Source organism: Amphiura filiformis, chromosome 6 (genome assembly GCF_039555335.1).
Source record: "Amphiura filiformis chromosome 6, Afil_fr2py, whole genome shotgun sequence".
In the NCBI taxonomy this organism is placed as follows: domain Eukaryota; kingdom Metazoa; phylum Echinodermata; class Ophiuroidea; order Amphilepidida; family Amphiuridae; genus Amphiura; species Amphiura filiformis.
In genome coordinates this window covers 72,390,845-72,408,642 of record NC_092633.1, presented here as the reverse complement: position 1 = coordinate 72,408,642, position 17,798 = coordinate 72,390,845, and the positions used below count along the sequence as shown (strand labels likewise).

The following is a 17,798-nucleotide window of genomic DNA, read 5'->3' as shown; positions in this document are numbered from 1 at the left end:
AAAATTATGCATGTAACATTTAAGGTGGTTTTATTGGGTGTTTATGTATACAAACTTTGTTGAAGTAATTGGTGATTTTGATAAGCTTACAAATGTAACAAGATATCTTGCTTGTGAATCTTCAAATGTTTGTTTCTATGTTTGTTTGTGATATCCTCCTTGTAATTTGAACAAGTGGTTTGTGGCAACGAATTGATTATGTAAGTTGTTATTATGAGTGTCATCAATGTTGACTTCATTAATATCTTGCCTTATAAATGTAAGAATATATCAGATGATTAATGTATATTACTATATTATATGAGCTTTTAGTTCAAACAAATCATTTATATCTGCAAATATATATCAGTGCACGTAGAAGATTTTATAATTGCTTGCCGAGTTGTATTTTAGTAGATAATTTTTATGTTCATTTTATGTGTAAAAAAATGAAATTTTAATTTGATGAAATGTACTAATGGTATTTCTAATTCTTCACTTAAGAATGTAGCAGAAGTTTGTATTATGTATGTTTGGATAGTAACCATTGTCCAAACTTTTTTCCCGCAATTTTATATTCAAATTATTGTCCTAAAAACAAAATTATTATATATACTTTGTTTCACCTTGAATTTGGTAGTAACATCAGTGCTTGACCATGGTTGGGCCAACAAACCGCCCTTGTATGTATATACACTCTGCTTGATTAGGAGTGCACATAATTCGATATTGTGACAAGCAAGATATGCACCTACAATCAACGAAATTAATGTTGGCACACTCTGGCATACTAAATGTAAATCGCCACCCCTCTCCCCCAGTTCAATGTTGATGAAAGCACTTTTCCATTGGACTCTCTAGTCTCCCCAACATTGATTGAGGGGGAATGGGGGGAGGGAAGGGGAAAGGGGAAAAGTTTGTACTTCTCATCAAACATAGTTATACTAATTTCACTGAATTATCAGAGGGGCAATGAAGAGTTCCAACATATTGTCAAGGCGTGCCAACTATTAATTTCGTTGATTGTAGGTCACTGCAAACTCAAGGTAAAATAAGGTATAGATAGCATCGTTGAGGTTTAAAAAAACATCGACAACCAACACTGAAATTAAAACATCAAACCATTAAAACATTGTTCCCTCCGATCATGAATATGCATTTATCCAATATATAATTAAAAAGTATTCATTTTATATATGTACCAAGCAGGGTTAAAGAAATATGTCACTGCCAAATCAGAATGTGAGCCAGTCACCTTCACTGTATAATAACTGAGGCAGCTGATTAAGATGAATGATGTAACAAACCATACTGTATACCTTTCATTGTACTTTTATGATAAACTCTTCTGACAATTTGACCCAATTTGAGTTACATACTGTTATTATTATTGCATCACAAGCTTAGGCAAAAAATTGTTTGCATGTCCTCACACTCCCTGTAGAAGACTGGGTTGGTCAGCAAGTTTTTTATAATTTTTGTTCATAGCCAAAAAATCTTTACATAGGCATAATTAACTGGATAAAAAAAAACCTAAATCTCTATGATTTGGAATATTTTCCCACTGCACCACTTCATTCATTCATGTTTTAAAATGGTTTAGAAGTGTAAAGAAACTGGTAAAAAACTTTTGAAGATGTAAACAGTTCTGAGAGGGAAAATTTTTTCAGGAATTTAAATATACAATTGCAAAAAAAACCAGCTTTTTCTGGAATTTCCAAAGTTGGTATTCTTAATTTTGTACTGTGAAAACCTTTTTCCAGATTTTCAAGATACGGGTCGGCCGGGCAAGGACAACCAACCAATTTATTTATGCCTAATATGATAAACATTTTCTTGATTATAGGGCACAAGTGCATAATGTGATTTCATCAACCCTAATGAGTTGGTTGATCTCTGGAATCACAATTATTTGTTTCTGGGGGATGAACAGCATAAACCTCAAATTTTCATAGATGTTTGTATGGTTGTGTATTGTACTGCACAGAGAAAAGTGCTTGTTACAGGCTACAAAAAAACACCACTAAATTTTGGCTTAAATTCAATTTTTAAAAAACTCAAATTAAAAAAAAACCCTCCTTGATTAAGTAATTTTTGTGAAAGAATAACCAAATTAAAATTGGACAGAAATCAAATATTATGGCTTTAAATGGATATATACAGTCATTTAATTTCAACACCTAAAAATAAGACCAATATTGAAATTTTAATAATGCAAGTTGTAAAAAACAGGCTATATGCTGCTGAATTATATTCTGTGAGTAAATCCCTACATTTATTAAAGGTTTACTATCATTGAACTTATGAACTTTGCTGTAAAAAGTTCCATGGTTTTGTATTTATTTAAGGATGTCAAAATTGAAATCTGTTTTGAGGATAAAAAGCGAATATACCTTTAATGTACCGTATTGTAGGTTCAGGTCACTGGTTTGGCTATGTGACTACTCCATAGTCTAATTTAAGTGCTGGATTTACTTACTATACCATGATCAGCTCGTAATAGGCGAGAATTACGCCCGCGTAAATTCATGAAAGCCGGCATCAGTCACGCAATACACAAAGTGCAGTTCGTGTTGAGCCCAACTTAACTGTGTGAATGCCATTCTATATCAATCTACGATGTTATGAGTCCTGCGTATTACAAGCTGATCAGTGCAGAGTATAATGCTATTTATTGGGGGGGGGGAGGTTATATACAACCAAACTTGGTTTTAGACATTCTAAAAATGGTCTTGATGCATCTTGGGATTATGTAACAAACCATACTTGAAAGCTCTTTAAAAAATCTTCCAGGAGCCCAAACCCAGAATGCTTGACCACCATTTGCGCCTCTGGATATCTGGTAATATTTGAAACATTTCATATGAAATTTTTAAAAACCTGAACCTAATTTACTTTTCAGTGTGCATGCAAGATCACATATGGGCATTTTTTAAACTTCATTTTCACTATAGCAACAAAATAACGACGGTAAGTATAAGGAAATATACATATTTGGAAATAATATGTTGAAATGAATCATTATTCAACTATATCTTCAAAATTTGGAAAAAATATACTTCAGGTCCAAAAGTGGGATTTTCCATCAAAAATTGTGTAACCATAGTAACTAATTAGGCCTACTCCTACATTTCCAAATAATAGTAATGCATACTATTAATCTAGAGACAACATTCTAGTTGTGTTTGATGTAGGACTCATGGCCTTTTTTCAAATATTTGTATTTATTTTGAGGATAGAGTTGAATTTCTTTCATCATTTCCTCAATAATTTGGTTTACCTCAAGTTCGGTATGTGCCACCGGGCACTACTATTATTCGCTTGCCACAGAATTGAATCGCGTGTGTAAAGTTAAATGCACTACAGGCATGTGTAGGCGGTTTGTCGGTATGTTTGCGATGCAACCACGAAAAAGCATTGACGTCACTACCGAACTTGAGGTCAGTGGCGTAACTACGGGGGGGGTGGGGGAAAATTATAGATACAAGGCATATACTAAGTAAAAAAGTTCCCACCAAACCTGATCCTGCATGCATCCCCGGATGCATCCTTAAAATATGTTAAATGTTAACATATAATTTCATGCTTTAGTTTTGAGATAACTATTTAGTAATTGTTTAAATGCTGCAATATGTAAAGTGTAAATTTGTGCTTGTGAATGTTTAAGTGTAATAAAATATTGAAACCAAAACAAAAAATTGTATCCATCTTTTATATGTGTTTGGCTGTCCAATGTCTACAACAAAAAAACAAATCCAAATGAAGAAGAATCCAAAACTCAGTTAGGCAAAGATGATGAAAAAATGCTAAAGGGATGCATGGGCATCTCACACGTTCTATTTCTTGTTCTACCGTGAAGCAGCTTTTTGTTTTATTTCTGAGACAAATCTTTTAATTTGGCCTAATATTGAAATATTCATTCCAAAATATAAAGAAATGGCTGTCCATATTTGGCACTGTTTGCTGCAGTGCATATAGCATTCTATAGTGCAATTTTTGTGATTTTCAAAAGGTTCAGAATCAGTTTATATCATATTTATATTGAAAGAAGTAGGGCCTAAGTATTAAATCTTGTGCCAACTTAAATTAGCCTATGTCTCTAGTTTCTTATAATTATAAGGTTTCAGAAAAGTATAGTTTGACCAACCTTTGGCATATATCTTTCTTGAGTTTCTGCTTTTATGCATTGATCAACATTGGCAAAAATCAAAATGGTATCAATTTATTATATTTTTTATACAAACTAAAATAAAGAATAGTTTACCATCACTGGCGTGCGCAAAATTGTAGAGCTTGCAGTTGGGGAATCAGAATCCTTCCCCACCTTTTGAAAAACTTGCACACACCATTGTTATAGGCCTATGATGTATTTCGTATTAATAGGCCTATGGGGGGGGGGCAAAGTTGAAAACTTGAGCCTCATAACTGTTAAATTGTTGGTCTGAAGTATATAAAACTTGCTTATTTAGAATGGCAAACATTTGACAAATTCATCTGTGATGTAATTTTTTTTGTAAAAATGCTTACTTTTGGAGAAAATAAAAACAAATATTTTTGACCCATTTATTTTTTAAACAAAAACATTCGTGAGTAAAATTTCAAAAACTAGATATAGCCCAACGCATTTTTTACTTATTTATTATTATTTATTTTTGTTTTGACCAACTTCACAAAAAATGATTGAAATTTGGGTGATTACCGGGGCCCGGGGTGATTAAATAAGTTGGTCAAATTTTTTTGATGTTTTCTTACATCTTTATTAGTTTTGAAAATCAAGTAAAATCAGTCTGAAGTCGGACATTTCAGTTTCCTATCTGATTGTAAACAGCATTTGCAAAGCTACATTTTGTAGAAAACCCCATTGAATTTGGACAACCAGTTCAAAAGATATGATCGAGCAGTTTAATACAGTTTCCCAAACAGCTGGAATTAGCATTCATGAATAAACATCATTCTGTGTCACGGTATGCATAATTAATTGCTTTTCACAATCTGTCCATAATATCTCAGTCTTCAAAAAGAGCGATGATTGGGTATCTTGAGCATGGAAACAACTTCTGCCGTTCTCATTGGTCACATTCCGTATTGCCCCACCCACGAACTCTAAATAAGGACATGAAGCGGCGTCCGCGTTCAACTTGGAGGAGGAGTCAAGCTTGAGTTAGCTTTTCCCGCGAAAAAAGCAAACAAAATAAATTTCATACATTTGTGTCATCATTCCGGACGCTGACGGCCGTAAGTTACGAAGGGTGAAGTACTACTGTAAATCATTCATCAGTAATCTCTCAACCTCTCTATTTTCCTGAGAAAGCAATGGTTAAGACAAGAACAAGGTAATATTATAAGCATAATTACAATTTTTTTCGCTGTTGACCAGCACAGAATTAACATATTCAAGAAAGGCAAACCCATACATGCCATGGGAATTTTGTAAGCTTTTCATGCCATTCATGCATTCCCGCAAGCTCAGTGAGGCCAATAATCTTTATGTGTTTCACGCCATTCGTAGACAAAACTATAGCAGTGGCTCTTGTGTTCAACAGTCGGCATGACAGTAGTAGGGCCGAATTGGTCAAGATGGGAGATGCCGCACTTGTTGATAGAAATAATAATAAAGTATAAAACATGCAGGCATAGGCCTATGTTTGGCACTTACATGCTTAGGCAGGGTGATTCTTTGGTGGATTATTTTATTTGATCCTATTTGTGACCTCTTCTCATAATTTATTACTTTCTTTTTCTCACAAGTCTGAAACATCGAGTCGCAGACTCGCAGTACCGTCCATGCGAACTTGGATGTAAGCTTAAGCTTAGGCCTATATCATGACGGTGTTGACGCAACTTAGAAAACTTGGAAGTATGATATATGATTATATCTCCTTAAATTTGCCTCTGTGGACCTACTTTAATAAATACGAATATAGAGTAGGCCAGGCCTATGAGTATGACTGTGAATTAATTTAGATGCCAAGATAAACAGATATCGTAAAAGTCACCGGCGCTTGCAAAAGTTATAACTGAACGCTGTACAATGGTTTATACTGCGTCATGTATATCGCTATGGTCGGGCACGCACTGCAGTATGTAGGCCTATTTGCATGCTTGTCGTGGTCGACCTGGCTAAAAATCCTGGCGTTTGGGCGAATGTGGCAACCAAAATTTACGGTGCGACCTGGGAGAAACCGATTCACGATAACTTAGGTGGTCTATCGTGTGCGATACGATATTTTAGGTCGACCTGGGATTTTTTTCTCCCAGCTTGACCCAAAACGCACTAGTAGGGTAGGCCTACTCTAGCATAAAGCATAGGCATGCATAGCATATGCATGCACATGTGCATGCATTTGATACTCATGTGCATGCATTTGAATTTTGATACTCATGTATGCAATTTTATAAATAGCTAATATCATTTGTCATGTTTGTATCAATTTGATTCAATTTTCAAATTAAAAGTTCATTCGATCATGTTCATGTATTACCTGCACCTTGCATGCTTGGCACTTTGCTGGCAAAAACAGGTTTTTGATGAAGAGGCTGTAGCTGTAAAGAAGTTAAAAGGTCATGGAAAGGGGTGATCAAGAAGTACCAGCAAAGAAATTGTAATTAAACTTTGTTTGCCTTGCTTTCAGTTTCAGTTTTCTACATAATTCCGGCCCTTAAAAGTGGAATTAGACGAGTCAAAACGCCATTTTAACTTCAGGAAAGGGCCATTTACAAGAAACTCTATAGGCCCAAGTTCAGAAAAAGACAAATGAGGAGCTCTCCGAATAGCAAATAAATTTTAATGATTGCCCTTGTCGGACTTCCATTCCAATGCGGCAAGCAGCTATTGATTGTGTCAATTTGTCTACACTACAGTGCCGGAGTGGAATGCGCTTGCATCATGCCACTTATAAAACGGGAAGCAGCATGACATTGACAGCACATTGTGTATTCATACATTTGCATAAGACCAGCCTAAAACTAAAAACATTTTGTAATGTATGGTTGAATTTTGCCCTAGGCGGGCTAGGCCTGCCCTATTTAGGCCCAGTCAGTGCCAGTGTCCGAAATATTAACTTGGAAATAAAATCTTTTTTCAATCTGTTGCAAAATGTCTGTAATGATGATCTAAGCATTAATACCTGTTTTGAAATGGTCTTTCATCAACAATATATACTTTGGTCCTGGTGGGGTACCTAAATTTGGAGAAAGCTGTTCATAAAATCATTGATTTTGTTGACATAATGGATAATGAAAAGAGACCGAATAATGAAATAGCGACCTCGTCCTTTTTTTCAAACATCCAATCGGAAACTAATAATCGAGTTCCATTGGCCTTAAATAGGGAAATATTCCTTTTCAAGATTTTTGACAAAGCTATACTAAACAATATATTTGGAAAGCCAACCTGCAATTTTCAAAGCACTTCATATGTCTTCATTGTTTTTTCAAATAGATGTCAATATGATTGTTTTTCCATCATTTCATGTATATTTTCAATCTTTTCATGTCCCATAGCATGGAAACCCAAACGATAGTTGAAGTAACTGAACCAAAGGTTGGCGATTTGCCAGATGAGAAGTCGTCAGCAGCATTGCCAGATGAAGATGTACCAAAGATGCAAGAAACAGAAATGAAACAAGCTCAAGGTCAGTAGATGCAGGTGTAAAGTCACTTTGATGATTGATCTTCCATGTGGAACAATCTCTGATAATCATTATATCTAGGGCTGCTAAGAATACACGATTTTGGAGGCCAAAAAACGCACTCCGCTTTTCCAAAAAACACAAAAATCCGCTATTTCCCGCAAAATATTTTCTTTTTCTTTTTTTGGCGATTTTTTTTCCGCGGATTTGGAGAGTCCCTGGACCTAACATCAAGTGCTACCAATGTACCATCATTAAAATAAATTTGGAAAAAATAAAAAATTGGGTTTAAAAAAAAATTTTTTGCGGATTTGGAGAGTCCCTTGACCTAGAGTGAAGTACTGCAATCATTTGTGGTTGATTAAAAAAAAAATTGGAAAAAAGTTACCAAAAAATTACCGATTTGTAACTTGTTGTCTTTGTCTTTGCCCAGTAACAACAAATTCAAATTTGAGGCCTGATGCTCTGATGAACTTGATTATAATTTACAAGAAAGCCAATTTTTCGAAATAATACCTACTGGCTAGTACTTCTTACTCTTTCAGTGCCTCTTACTGTTTCATTTTTGTGTTGAATTTCTAGAACCTGTAATGGATGAAGAAAAGAAAGAACCAGTGACAGAACCCAAACCTGAACTCAAAGAAGAGCAAAACACACCCAATCCAACTGAAGAGATCACTGAGGGTCAAAATATGCCTAATACAACTGAAGAGAACATTGCCCCAAGTGATAATGACGTTACTGAGAAGACAAGTCCATCCCAGGAGCAAGTAGAAGAGGAACAGGGTACCAAGCGACCAGCAGATGAGACACAAGCCAATGATGAAGAGGCTATAGCTGCAAAGAAGTTAAAGGTTATGGAAAGTGGTGATCAAGAAGTACCAGCAAAGAAAATCATGTGTGAAGAATAGACCAAGTAAAGTTTGATCACCTCATCAGTATTAGTTCCTGCATAATTGACATGGGGTGAGGGCAATTCAATCAAGCAATGTGTGGGGAGAATGTTGCACTTGATACCAATTTTGCAGTGCTTAGTATTAGCAATGTCAGAGTCTAGAGATGTTTTAAACTTTACAAAATAATCTTGACCTGAAACGAATGGCAACAATATCGTCATCATTTTGCTAGATCGTAAGAATATAAGGACTCGAAAAATATGTATGTTTTAAGAATGATTTATAAAGTACTCCACACTTGTTAAACTGGTTCACATTTTTTGCAAATGTTCCGAATAATCAGGCTTATAAATAATTATCGAGAATCCATTTTCACAGATTTTCCTAAACAAATTTGCATGAATCTAAAGATATTCTCATAGATTATTATTTGAGCTAAGTAAATGGAGAGGATCTAAAAATTCTCATAAAATGCTGTTTGAACTGAAATTCTATACATGTATGTAAAGCTTTCTACACAGAATGATGACTAATTTGGTGCCATCACAAAATAGTTGCAAAAATTATGGTACATGTACCATAATTTTTGCAACTATTTTGTGATAGCACCAAATTAAATAATGTATGTCTCCCAATGTAATGTTATGGGTGAACAAAACCTGTAAAAACTAGGACCAGTTGAACAAGTTTAGAATTTCTCTTTGAGGGTTTTGTTTTGAAGATCACTGGGATTGTGAATTGACATGTTGGAGAATGGTGAAAGCAGCCATGTTCTTCTATATATTGAGGAACAAACTTAATGATGTCTTATACTGACCCAAAACCATGAAGTGTGAAATGTTGAAAAATCCTTTTAAAAAAGATCAATTTTGAACAATAATTTTAACTAGTTTTTACAAACATTCGGGACATCATCAATCATTGGTTTGTTCCCTGACCTTCAACATTTGTATATTGGCAATTATAGAATCATAATATAAGAAATGTTTTAGTTGCAACCATTTTCAGAATAAACTAATTACACTATTTATAATGTTTTTAATTAATTACAGTAGTTCAAAATTTGAATTTTGTTTTGTATTTATATATTAGACATGAATAATTACATTTAAAAGTCCCGTTGTTTACAGTCCTGAATTAATGCAATTTCTCACAAATTTTCAATTTTTGTACAAGTTTTAACAATGGAAATAATCTGTAAATTAAGTTTTTATAATCCATCTTGTAACCAACTAATTTATCTTATCAATTATAGTAGATCTAGAGTTTGTAAAATATTGATTGTTACTGATATTGGTATTGACTTGTCAGTGCATCACATGATCATCTCAATACAAGGTTCCACTAAATCTAAAGTGTGTGTTGTTTGCGCATGCTTTAATTAGCACAACAGTTGTACAAAATCCAACTCATTGCGTAATGCATGAACAGAAAAGAGTGAAAAATACAAAGTTGCATTTAGAGAACCTTGTTTTGGGAGCAAGATTGCGGATACGAGGGGTGATTGATAAGTTCACAGCCTAAGGTAGAAGATGACATACAGTTTTAATTTAGCTTGTGTGCAGTTTCACTTGTTGAATGCTTACATAAAATGTTTGAAGTAATTATCTTTTCTTGTTTTTTGTTAGAGATACTTTGACAGTCAGCTGTTCCTGAGAATTGTCAAATTTAGTCTCATGTCCTGTGATGGTGATTGGCCTTCCCAGACAGAGTTGTCTTCCAGGCTCTCTTTGCCACATTTTGATCACTTTGCTACACAATTTTGGAAATGTGTATCAATTTATGCCATAGACTTATACAGTGAAGTGTGCAAATGTAACAAAAATCAAGTAGTGCAAGCTGATGATTATGCTATACATAAAAAACGTCTTGCATCCAACGCTGCCTGTATGCTCTCTAAATTTGCAACAATCATGCCGTATGTAGGGGCATCCTTACAAGGGTGGCCACTGTCTTTGTGGACCTCCTTGGGTGCTTTAAAAGCCTGATGTAGCGGATGACACTGCACAATGGCTGGTGTTTTCTTTAATTTTCAGAAAATCTAGGTTTGCTAATCTCAAACAGAAAAACAAGAAAAGATAATTACTTCCAATTTTCTATGTCATCATTCAATAGATAGAACTGCACATAGAGCAAATTATCTCCTTCTACCTTAGGCTGCGAACTTATCAATCACCCCTCGTGCATAAAGGATCAATTAATTACCTTGCATTTTATATTGTATTGTGTATTGTATCAATTAATATTACTAGTTCATTTTAAAATGAAACTAAAAGCAATCACAATTTTTGTATTACTTGGACATTATTAAACCTATCAGTGCATACAGGTGTAAAAAAAAATTAGGCAGATTTTGCATGATTGTTGCAAATTTAGAGAGCATACAGGCAGCGTTGGATGCAAGACGTTTTTTATGTATAGCATAATCATCAGCTTGCACTACTTGATTTTTGTTACATTTGCACACTTCACTGTATAAGTCTATGGCATAAATTGATACACATTTCCAAAATTGTGTAGCAAAGTGATCAAAATTGGGTAGCATTTTGCTCCACCATACCAGCTACATCCAACGCGGCATACAGGACCTCTGGATCCAACCCCCACAGAAAATTTAACTTGGTAAGATTCCATTTTGGCATTGACCAGCTTGCCTTGCCCTGCCTTCAATTTTCAAAATACTAAACTAAAGTGTCCCAAATCAAATCTTGTTGTTCATAGTTTCTTGAATCAAAAGCAAACTTTCATATTACACAGCTGATTTGCAAGCAATGGAATGATTCTTACAAATTTGGTAAGAATCGGGTTTAACTACAGCCACATGAAACATGCATTTCCGTTATCATTGATTGATGTAAGGGCACATGTTGGTAATTCAAGCTTGATTTGAGCAATGACATTCTGTAACTGCAGAAGTTTTGACTTTGCCTTGGTGTATGATAATTCATGTATTTGTGTGCTAGACAGTGCTGTAAATTGACATTAGATTTCAATAAGCCTTTCTGATATCGCAATACACACAATATTTAAAAAAAACAATTAGTTATATCAAATTTAAATAATATATAATTTGGGTTATTCAAGTCTTACGAAAATGTTTTAAAACCATTGTATCAAAATTTTTAAAAATGTTTTAAAACTTTAAATATAGCCCAACAGAACACTTGAAAACAGTATGTTACCATACCATACAATGTTTGGTGGCAAGTTTTAAAAATGTTTTTAAACTTTATATAGCCCAACACTTGAAAACAGTATGTTACCATACCATACAATGTTTGGTGGCAAGTTTTAAAAATGTTTTTAAACTTTATATAGCCCAACACTTGAAAACAGTATGTTACCATACCATACAATGTTTTGTGGCAATATAGCCCAACCGTTACCCGACATGACACATTTTAAATTGTGGCAATCTATGTTGCCCTTCTGACAATGTTACAAAATATTGTCTGTTTGCTGGCATGGAATGGCCTTTTTTCTGTGAAGCAACAACCTCTTTGTGAATTTGGCTGAGAGTTTTGTGCACGATTTGAATTGACTTGTACGTAATCATAAACAATGCCTCATTTCAAATATTGAGTTTTAGTTTTGGTTTTGGTCACGTGGTTTTCTATTGTCCTGCCTAACCACTTGAATCACAAGATATCGAACTCATTGTTTCTACCCTTTGTTTAAAACTAAACATTTGTGACAGGTAGTTTCGGGTTTGGTTTCAGTTTCTTATAAGTGGTGTGACGAATAAAATTACAGGATTTTCGAGTTACCTGATCTAAGTATACAAAAGAAATGTTTAAATTTCGCAGTGCAATATTCACGAGCAGAGAGGTCGAACATAGCAGTCTACATTTGAAAGCATTGATTTAGTTTGAAAGCATTGACTTGAGACTACGAAATAGCCTAAGCTGATTTCACTGTGAAAATATATAGACCATCGAAATATTTGCATTCGACATTACAAAAGGGGCCACTATTGTAATTGCTATAAACAAAATCGATTCATGTCCTTAATCCCATGTACCAGAATCGATGGAAGGCCATTATATGACCTCTAATAACCTAATGACTTTTACTGAAGCAATTTTTACTGCAAAAAGTAGAAGATAGAGGGGAGAAGATATTGTGTGATGGGTGTGTGGGGGGGTTGGAGGGCAAGGGGATATGGGCCGGGAGAGAGAAACATATGAGAGAGAGCATTGGAAGTGAAAGAGAAGGGGAGGAGAGCTCGAGATGAAGATATCGAATGTAGGGGAGGGGAAAGGGGTAATTTAGGGAAGATGTGGTTATATAGGGAGGGAGCCCCCTCTTAAAGAGGTATGGGTTGTGCTTCCCGGGGATAATAAACTAATTCATAATCAAATCATCTCCATGCATCGCTTATGTTTCATACAAACAAACAAATCCCCACCCCACCCCATCCTTCAATATACGCAAGCATGTATATGATTTCTAGGCCTAGAACTCGTGAGTGTAATATGCCACCTACCGTCGACAGAGAGCATCAACTGTCGTCCGCGGGATAGATTTCCGATATCAATCATGATAATAATTATGTTAGCACAATAGGCTATTGTATACTTCTGGTTATATACCCTATACTGTCCCTAGCTGAAATTTGATACACTTTTGATACACCACTTTTGATACGTATGAAAAATGAATGAAATAAAAGGCTTTGAATTGGAACCCTCATTTCATACACTTTTATGTATCAAAACTGTATCAAATTAACATTGCATACACATTTTATACATATCAAAAGTGTATCAAATGCCAAGATAATGTATCAAAAAGTATCAAATGAAATGTATCCTTTCATTTCATACATATTTGATACATAATTATATCAAAAGTGTATCAAATAAGTAACTGTATCAAATCAGGGTTCCAATTTAAACTGTATCAAATTAGCGTCAAATTTTTATCCTTTCATTTCATACACATTTCATACATAATTTATATCAAAAGTGTATCGAATATGTTACTGTATCAAATGAGGGTTCCAATTTAAACTGTATCAAATTAGCGTTCAAATTTTATCCTTTCATTTCATACACATTTCATACATAATTATATCAAAAGTGTATGAAATATGTAACTGTATCAAATCAGGGTTCCAATTTAAACTGTATTAAATTAGTGTTGAAATTTTTATCCTTTCATTTCATACACATTTCATACATAATTTATATCAAAAGTGTATCGAATATGTTACTGTATCAAATCAGGGTTCCAATTTAAACTGTATCAAATTAGCGTTCAAATTTTTATCCTTTCATTTCATACACATTTCATACATAATTTATATCAAAAGTGTATCGAATATGTTACTGTATCAAATCAGGGTTCCAATTTAAACTGTATCAAATTAGCGTTCAAATTTTTATCCTTTCATTTCATACATATTTCATACATAATTTATATCAAAAGTGTATCGAATATGTTATTGTATCAAATGAGGGTTCCAATTTAAACTGTATCAAATTTATGTTCAAATTTTTATCCTTTCATTTCATACACATTTCATACATAATTTATATCAAAAGTGTATCGAATATGTTACTGTATCAAATCAGGGTTCCAATTTAAACTGTATCAAATTAGCGCTCAAATTTTTATCCTTTCATTTCATACACATTTCATACATAATTTATATCAAAAGTGTATCGAATATGTTATTGTATCAAATGAGGGTTCCAATTTAAACTGTATCAAATTTGCGTTCAAATTTTTATCCTTTCATTTCATACACATTTCATACATAATTTATATCAAAAGTGTATCGAATATGTTACTGTATCAAATGAGGGTTCCAATTTAAACTGTATCAAATTTATGCTCAAATTTTTATCCTTTCATTTCATACACATTTCATACATCATTTATATATCAAAAGTGTATCGAATATGTTACTGTATCAAATGAGGGTTCCAATTTAAACTGTATCAAATTTATGTTCAAATTTTTATCCTTTCATTTCATACACATTTCATACATCATTTATATCAAAAGTGTATCGAATATGTTACTGTATCAAATGAGGGTTCCAATTTAAACTGTATCAAATTTGCGCTTCAAATTTTTATCCTTTCATTTCATACACATTTCATACATAATTTATATCAAAAGTGTATCGAATATGTTACTGTATCAAATGAGGGTTCCAATTTAAACTGTATCAAATTTGTGTTGAAATTTTGATCCTTTCATTTCATACACATTTCATACATAATTATATCAAAAGTGTATCAAATATGTCACTGTATGAAATCAGCGTGCCAATTTAAACTGTATCAAATTAGCATTGAAATTCTTATCCTTTCATTTTATACACATTTTATACATAATTATATCAAAAGTGTATCAAATATGTCACTGTATCAAATCAGCGTTCCCATTCTAATGCTGGCCAGCTGGACCGCCCTATTTTTGATACATGCCATTTGATACACCTTTGATATAGTTTTTTGATACACTTTTGATAGTTTTTTATACACTTTTGATAGTTTTTTTTATACACTTTTGATTGTTTTTTGATACACTTTTGATACAGTTTTTTATACACTTTTGATACAGTTTTGATACACTTTTGATACAGTTTTTATACACTTTTGATACAGTTTTTCAAATTTCAAAATTGGTCCAATCAAGCTCAAATTCAACAAGAATTATCCGTACATGATCTAAACATATTTGCAAACATTAATGACCCCAAAGTGAAGGGGTCAAAGGTCAAATTTTGAAATTAGTCTAATCAAGCTCAAATTCAACACTGCCCTCTACTGCTAATGCTGACCTCTAGCACTTTCCCCCATCACGGAGCAGCTCAATGCACTTTCCTCTATCAACGTTCAAAATTACAACGCAATAGGATAAATGTGTGAGAAAGTCTTGCAAAAAAGAAGCAAAACCCAACCAAAATGGAACATACATACATCAGAAGGCCTGCTTGGAATGCAGTGCTTGTCACTGAAGTTGTTACCCTCAATAAAGAGACAAAAAGGCTACCAATAACATCTACTATACAGGCATGTGCTATATTCATGCTTAATACATATACATTGAGGCCCTATATATAATATATAGTAAGCTTACCTTATCAGAACAAAGTCAGATATTTCCTCTTTAATCACAGTCCCTGATTACAACTACATTGTAACCTAATGTGCAGTCTACAAGCATGTTTGTATCGTCATCATGATAAATAAAACACCATAATTTGCTCTAAAATACAGTACATTTCCAAATGCAAATCCTGGTGTTAACTGCATACATGCCACATGGGCAAATTTGAAAATGATGAGTCATTATCTAGACATGTGATCAGTTATTGATACAGTTTTGATACACTACAAAAGGTCAGTTTATGAAAGCCCAATTTGATACACTTTTGATATACCTCTAGCCACCCAAAATAAACTAAGTCCAATTTAATACACTTTTGATACACTGTATGCAGCCAGAATTTGACTAAGTCCAATTTGATACACTTTTGATATACCTCTAGACACCAAAAATTAACTAAGTTCAATTTGATACACTTTACATACACTAAAAAACAGGCAAAGTCCAATTTAATACACTTTTGATACACTGTATGCAGCCAGAATTTGACTAAGTCCAATTTGATACACTTTTGATATACATCTAGCACCAAAAAGTTCACTTTGATACACTTTACATACACTGAAAAACTGCAAAGTTCAATTTGATACACTTTTGATACACCACAAGCATGGCCAAAATTAACTAAGTTCAAATTTGATACACTTTTGATACATTTTTGATACAGTTAGGTGGTATTTGATACAGTTTTGATACCTTATATTTTCAGTTGATACATTTTAAATACACCTTTGTATATCAAAACTGTATTAAATTGCTGTTTGATACAGTTTTAATACACTTTGATACACTTTTGATACACTTCTTGCTGTATAGAATTTCTGCTAGGGGTGTCCTCCCAGCATAATAGTGTTATGATTGCAGACCAGATCAGCTCTACTTTTTAATCCCTTGATTTTTGGTTTCTGAACAAAAGAGAAACCAAAATTATATATTTGAAATGAGGGAATGTTCTTTGATCGTATTACTGCTATTTATTGATGCTTTTTGATAATAATATATGTCTTTGATCGTGTAATTAGCCATATTTAATGAAGCTCTTTGATATTGCATCAGGCTTGTGAGATATGTGATGAAGTTATACAAAATAAATTAAGCTTAAACACGTTAGAACAAACCAAGTTTCCTTTGATTTATGTTATATTTTTAGCAATTTAAATTTACCCAAATCTACCAGAAAGAAGTATTTTTTTGTTGAATGTGCCCAAAAAGTCCCAATTTCAAAGCAAATAAAATATAGTGTCTAATGACTCGAGTGACCATGTTGATAAAATACCTCTAAAGTCAATTTGGGGTTTAAAGGTAAAGGAGTCGAACCTGCATTTTTTACAGGACTCGGTGCCCATCTCTCTTTCGTTAGTGATTAGGTCAGACTCGACCATAAAATGTTGCTGTGGGGGATCACCACACCTGAGTAATCAAGATAAAATGCCCTGCTCAAGAGCACAACCCGATGGTGTTGCCAGGGCGTGAACCAGCAACCTTTTGATTATGAGTCTGAGCTTGTTCCGCTCGGCCACCATGCTCTCACATTTTTTGGTTTATATCCTGAAAAAGTCCAGATTTTGGAAGTCCAGTAGACTCCTCCCCAACAGACTCCTGGATATGGTCCTACATGTACAATCCTTGAAAGAAGTATTGAAACATTTAAGCATTTTTAGGGGAAATGAATCCCCCACTCCCCCGTGCAATGTTGAGTTGTTTAAAGTGTCGCAACATTGAATGATGGGGAAGAGAAAGGTGAATATTGAACATTTTTATCTGCATTAAAAATACATGTTTGATTTTATTAAAGATGCCTAAAGTGTTCCAAGAACTTTGTTCGAGGATTGTAGCCTTGTTCAAATTGTAATGTTTCAAATGAAAAGACTTCATAATAAGCAAGAAACAAATATCCAATTACAAACTTGCTATAGTTTTATATAGAGAGTAATTCATCATAAAATAATTTATGATTTGTATAAAGCTGGAATTGTAATATGATAGGCTATGGAAAGCTCTTCACTTCAAAATGAAGTCGCAATGTTACGAGAAAAAGCAATAGTTTATATGACGGAAATCACCAAAGTTAATGAAATTTGGCAATGTTAAAGGCTATACAAGGCTGTAGGTATTATAAAAACCAATATAAAACTTTTTGTGAATCAGAATTTTACTCAAATATTTA

The 17,798-nt window shown here is 33.6% G+C and overlaps 1 protein-coding gene across 1 annotated transcript; it reads left to right on the top strand.

Moving 5' to 3' along the window:
* The first annotated feature begins 5,222 nt into the window (after positions 1-5,222).
* Positions 5,223-8,961, top strand: LOC140154328 (uncharacterized). The gene is made up of 3 exons (XM_072176900.1): positions 5,223-5,312; positions 7,483-7,613; positions 8,193-8,961. The coding sequence occupies exons 1-3, from the start codon at positions 5,293-5,295 to the stop codon at positions 8,519-8,521; spliced, it is 480 nt and encodes a 159-aa protein (XP_072033001.1). The 5' UTR covers positions 5,223-5,292; the 3' UTR covers positions 8,522-8,961.
* The last annotated feature ends 8,837 nt before the right edge of the window (positions 8,962-17,798 follow it).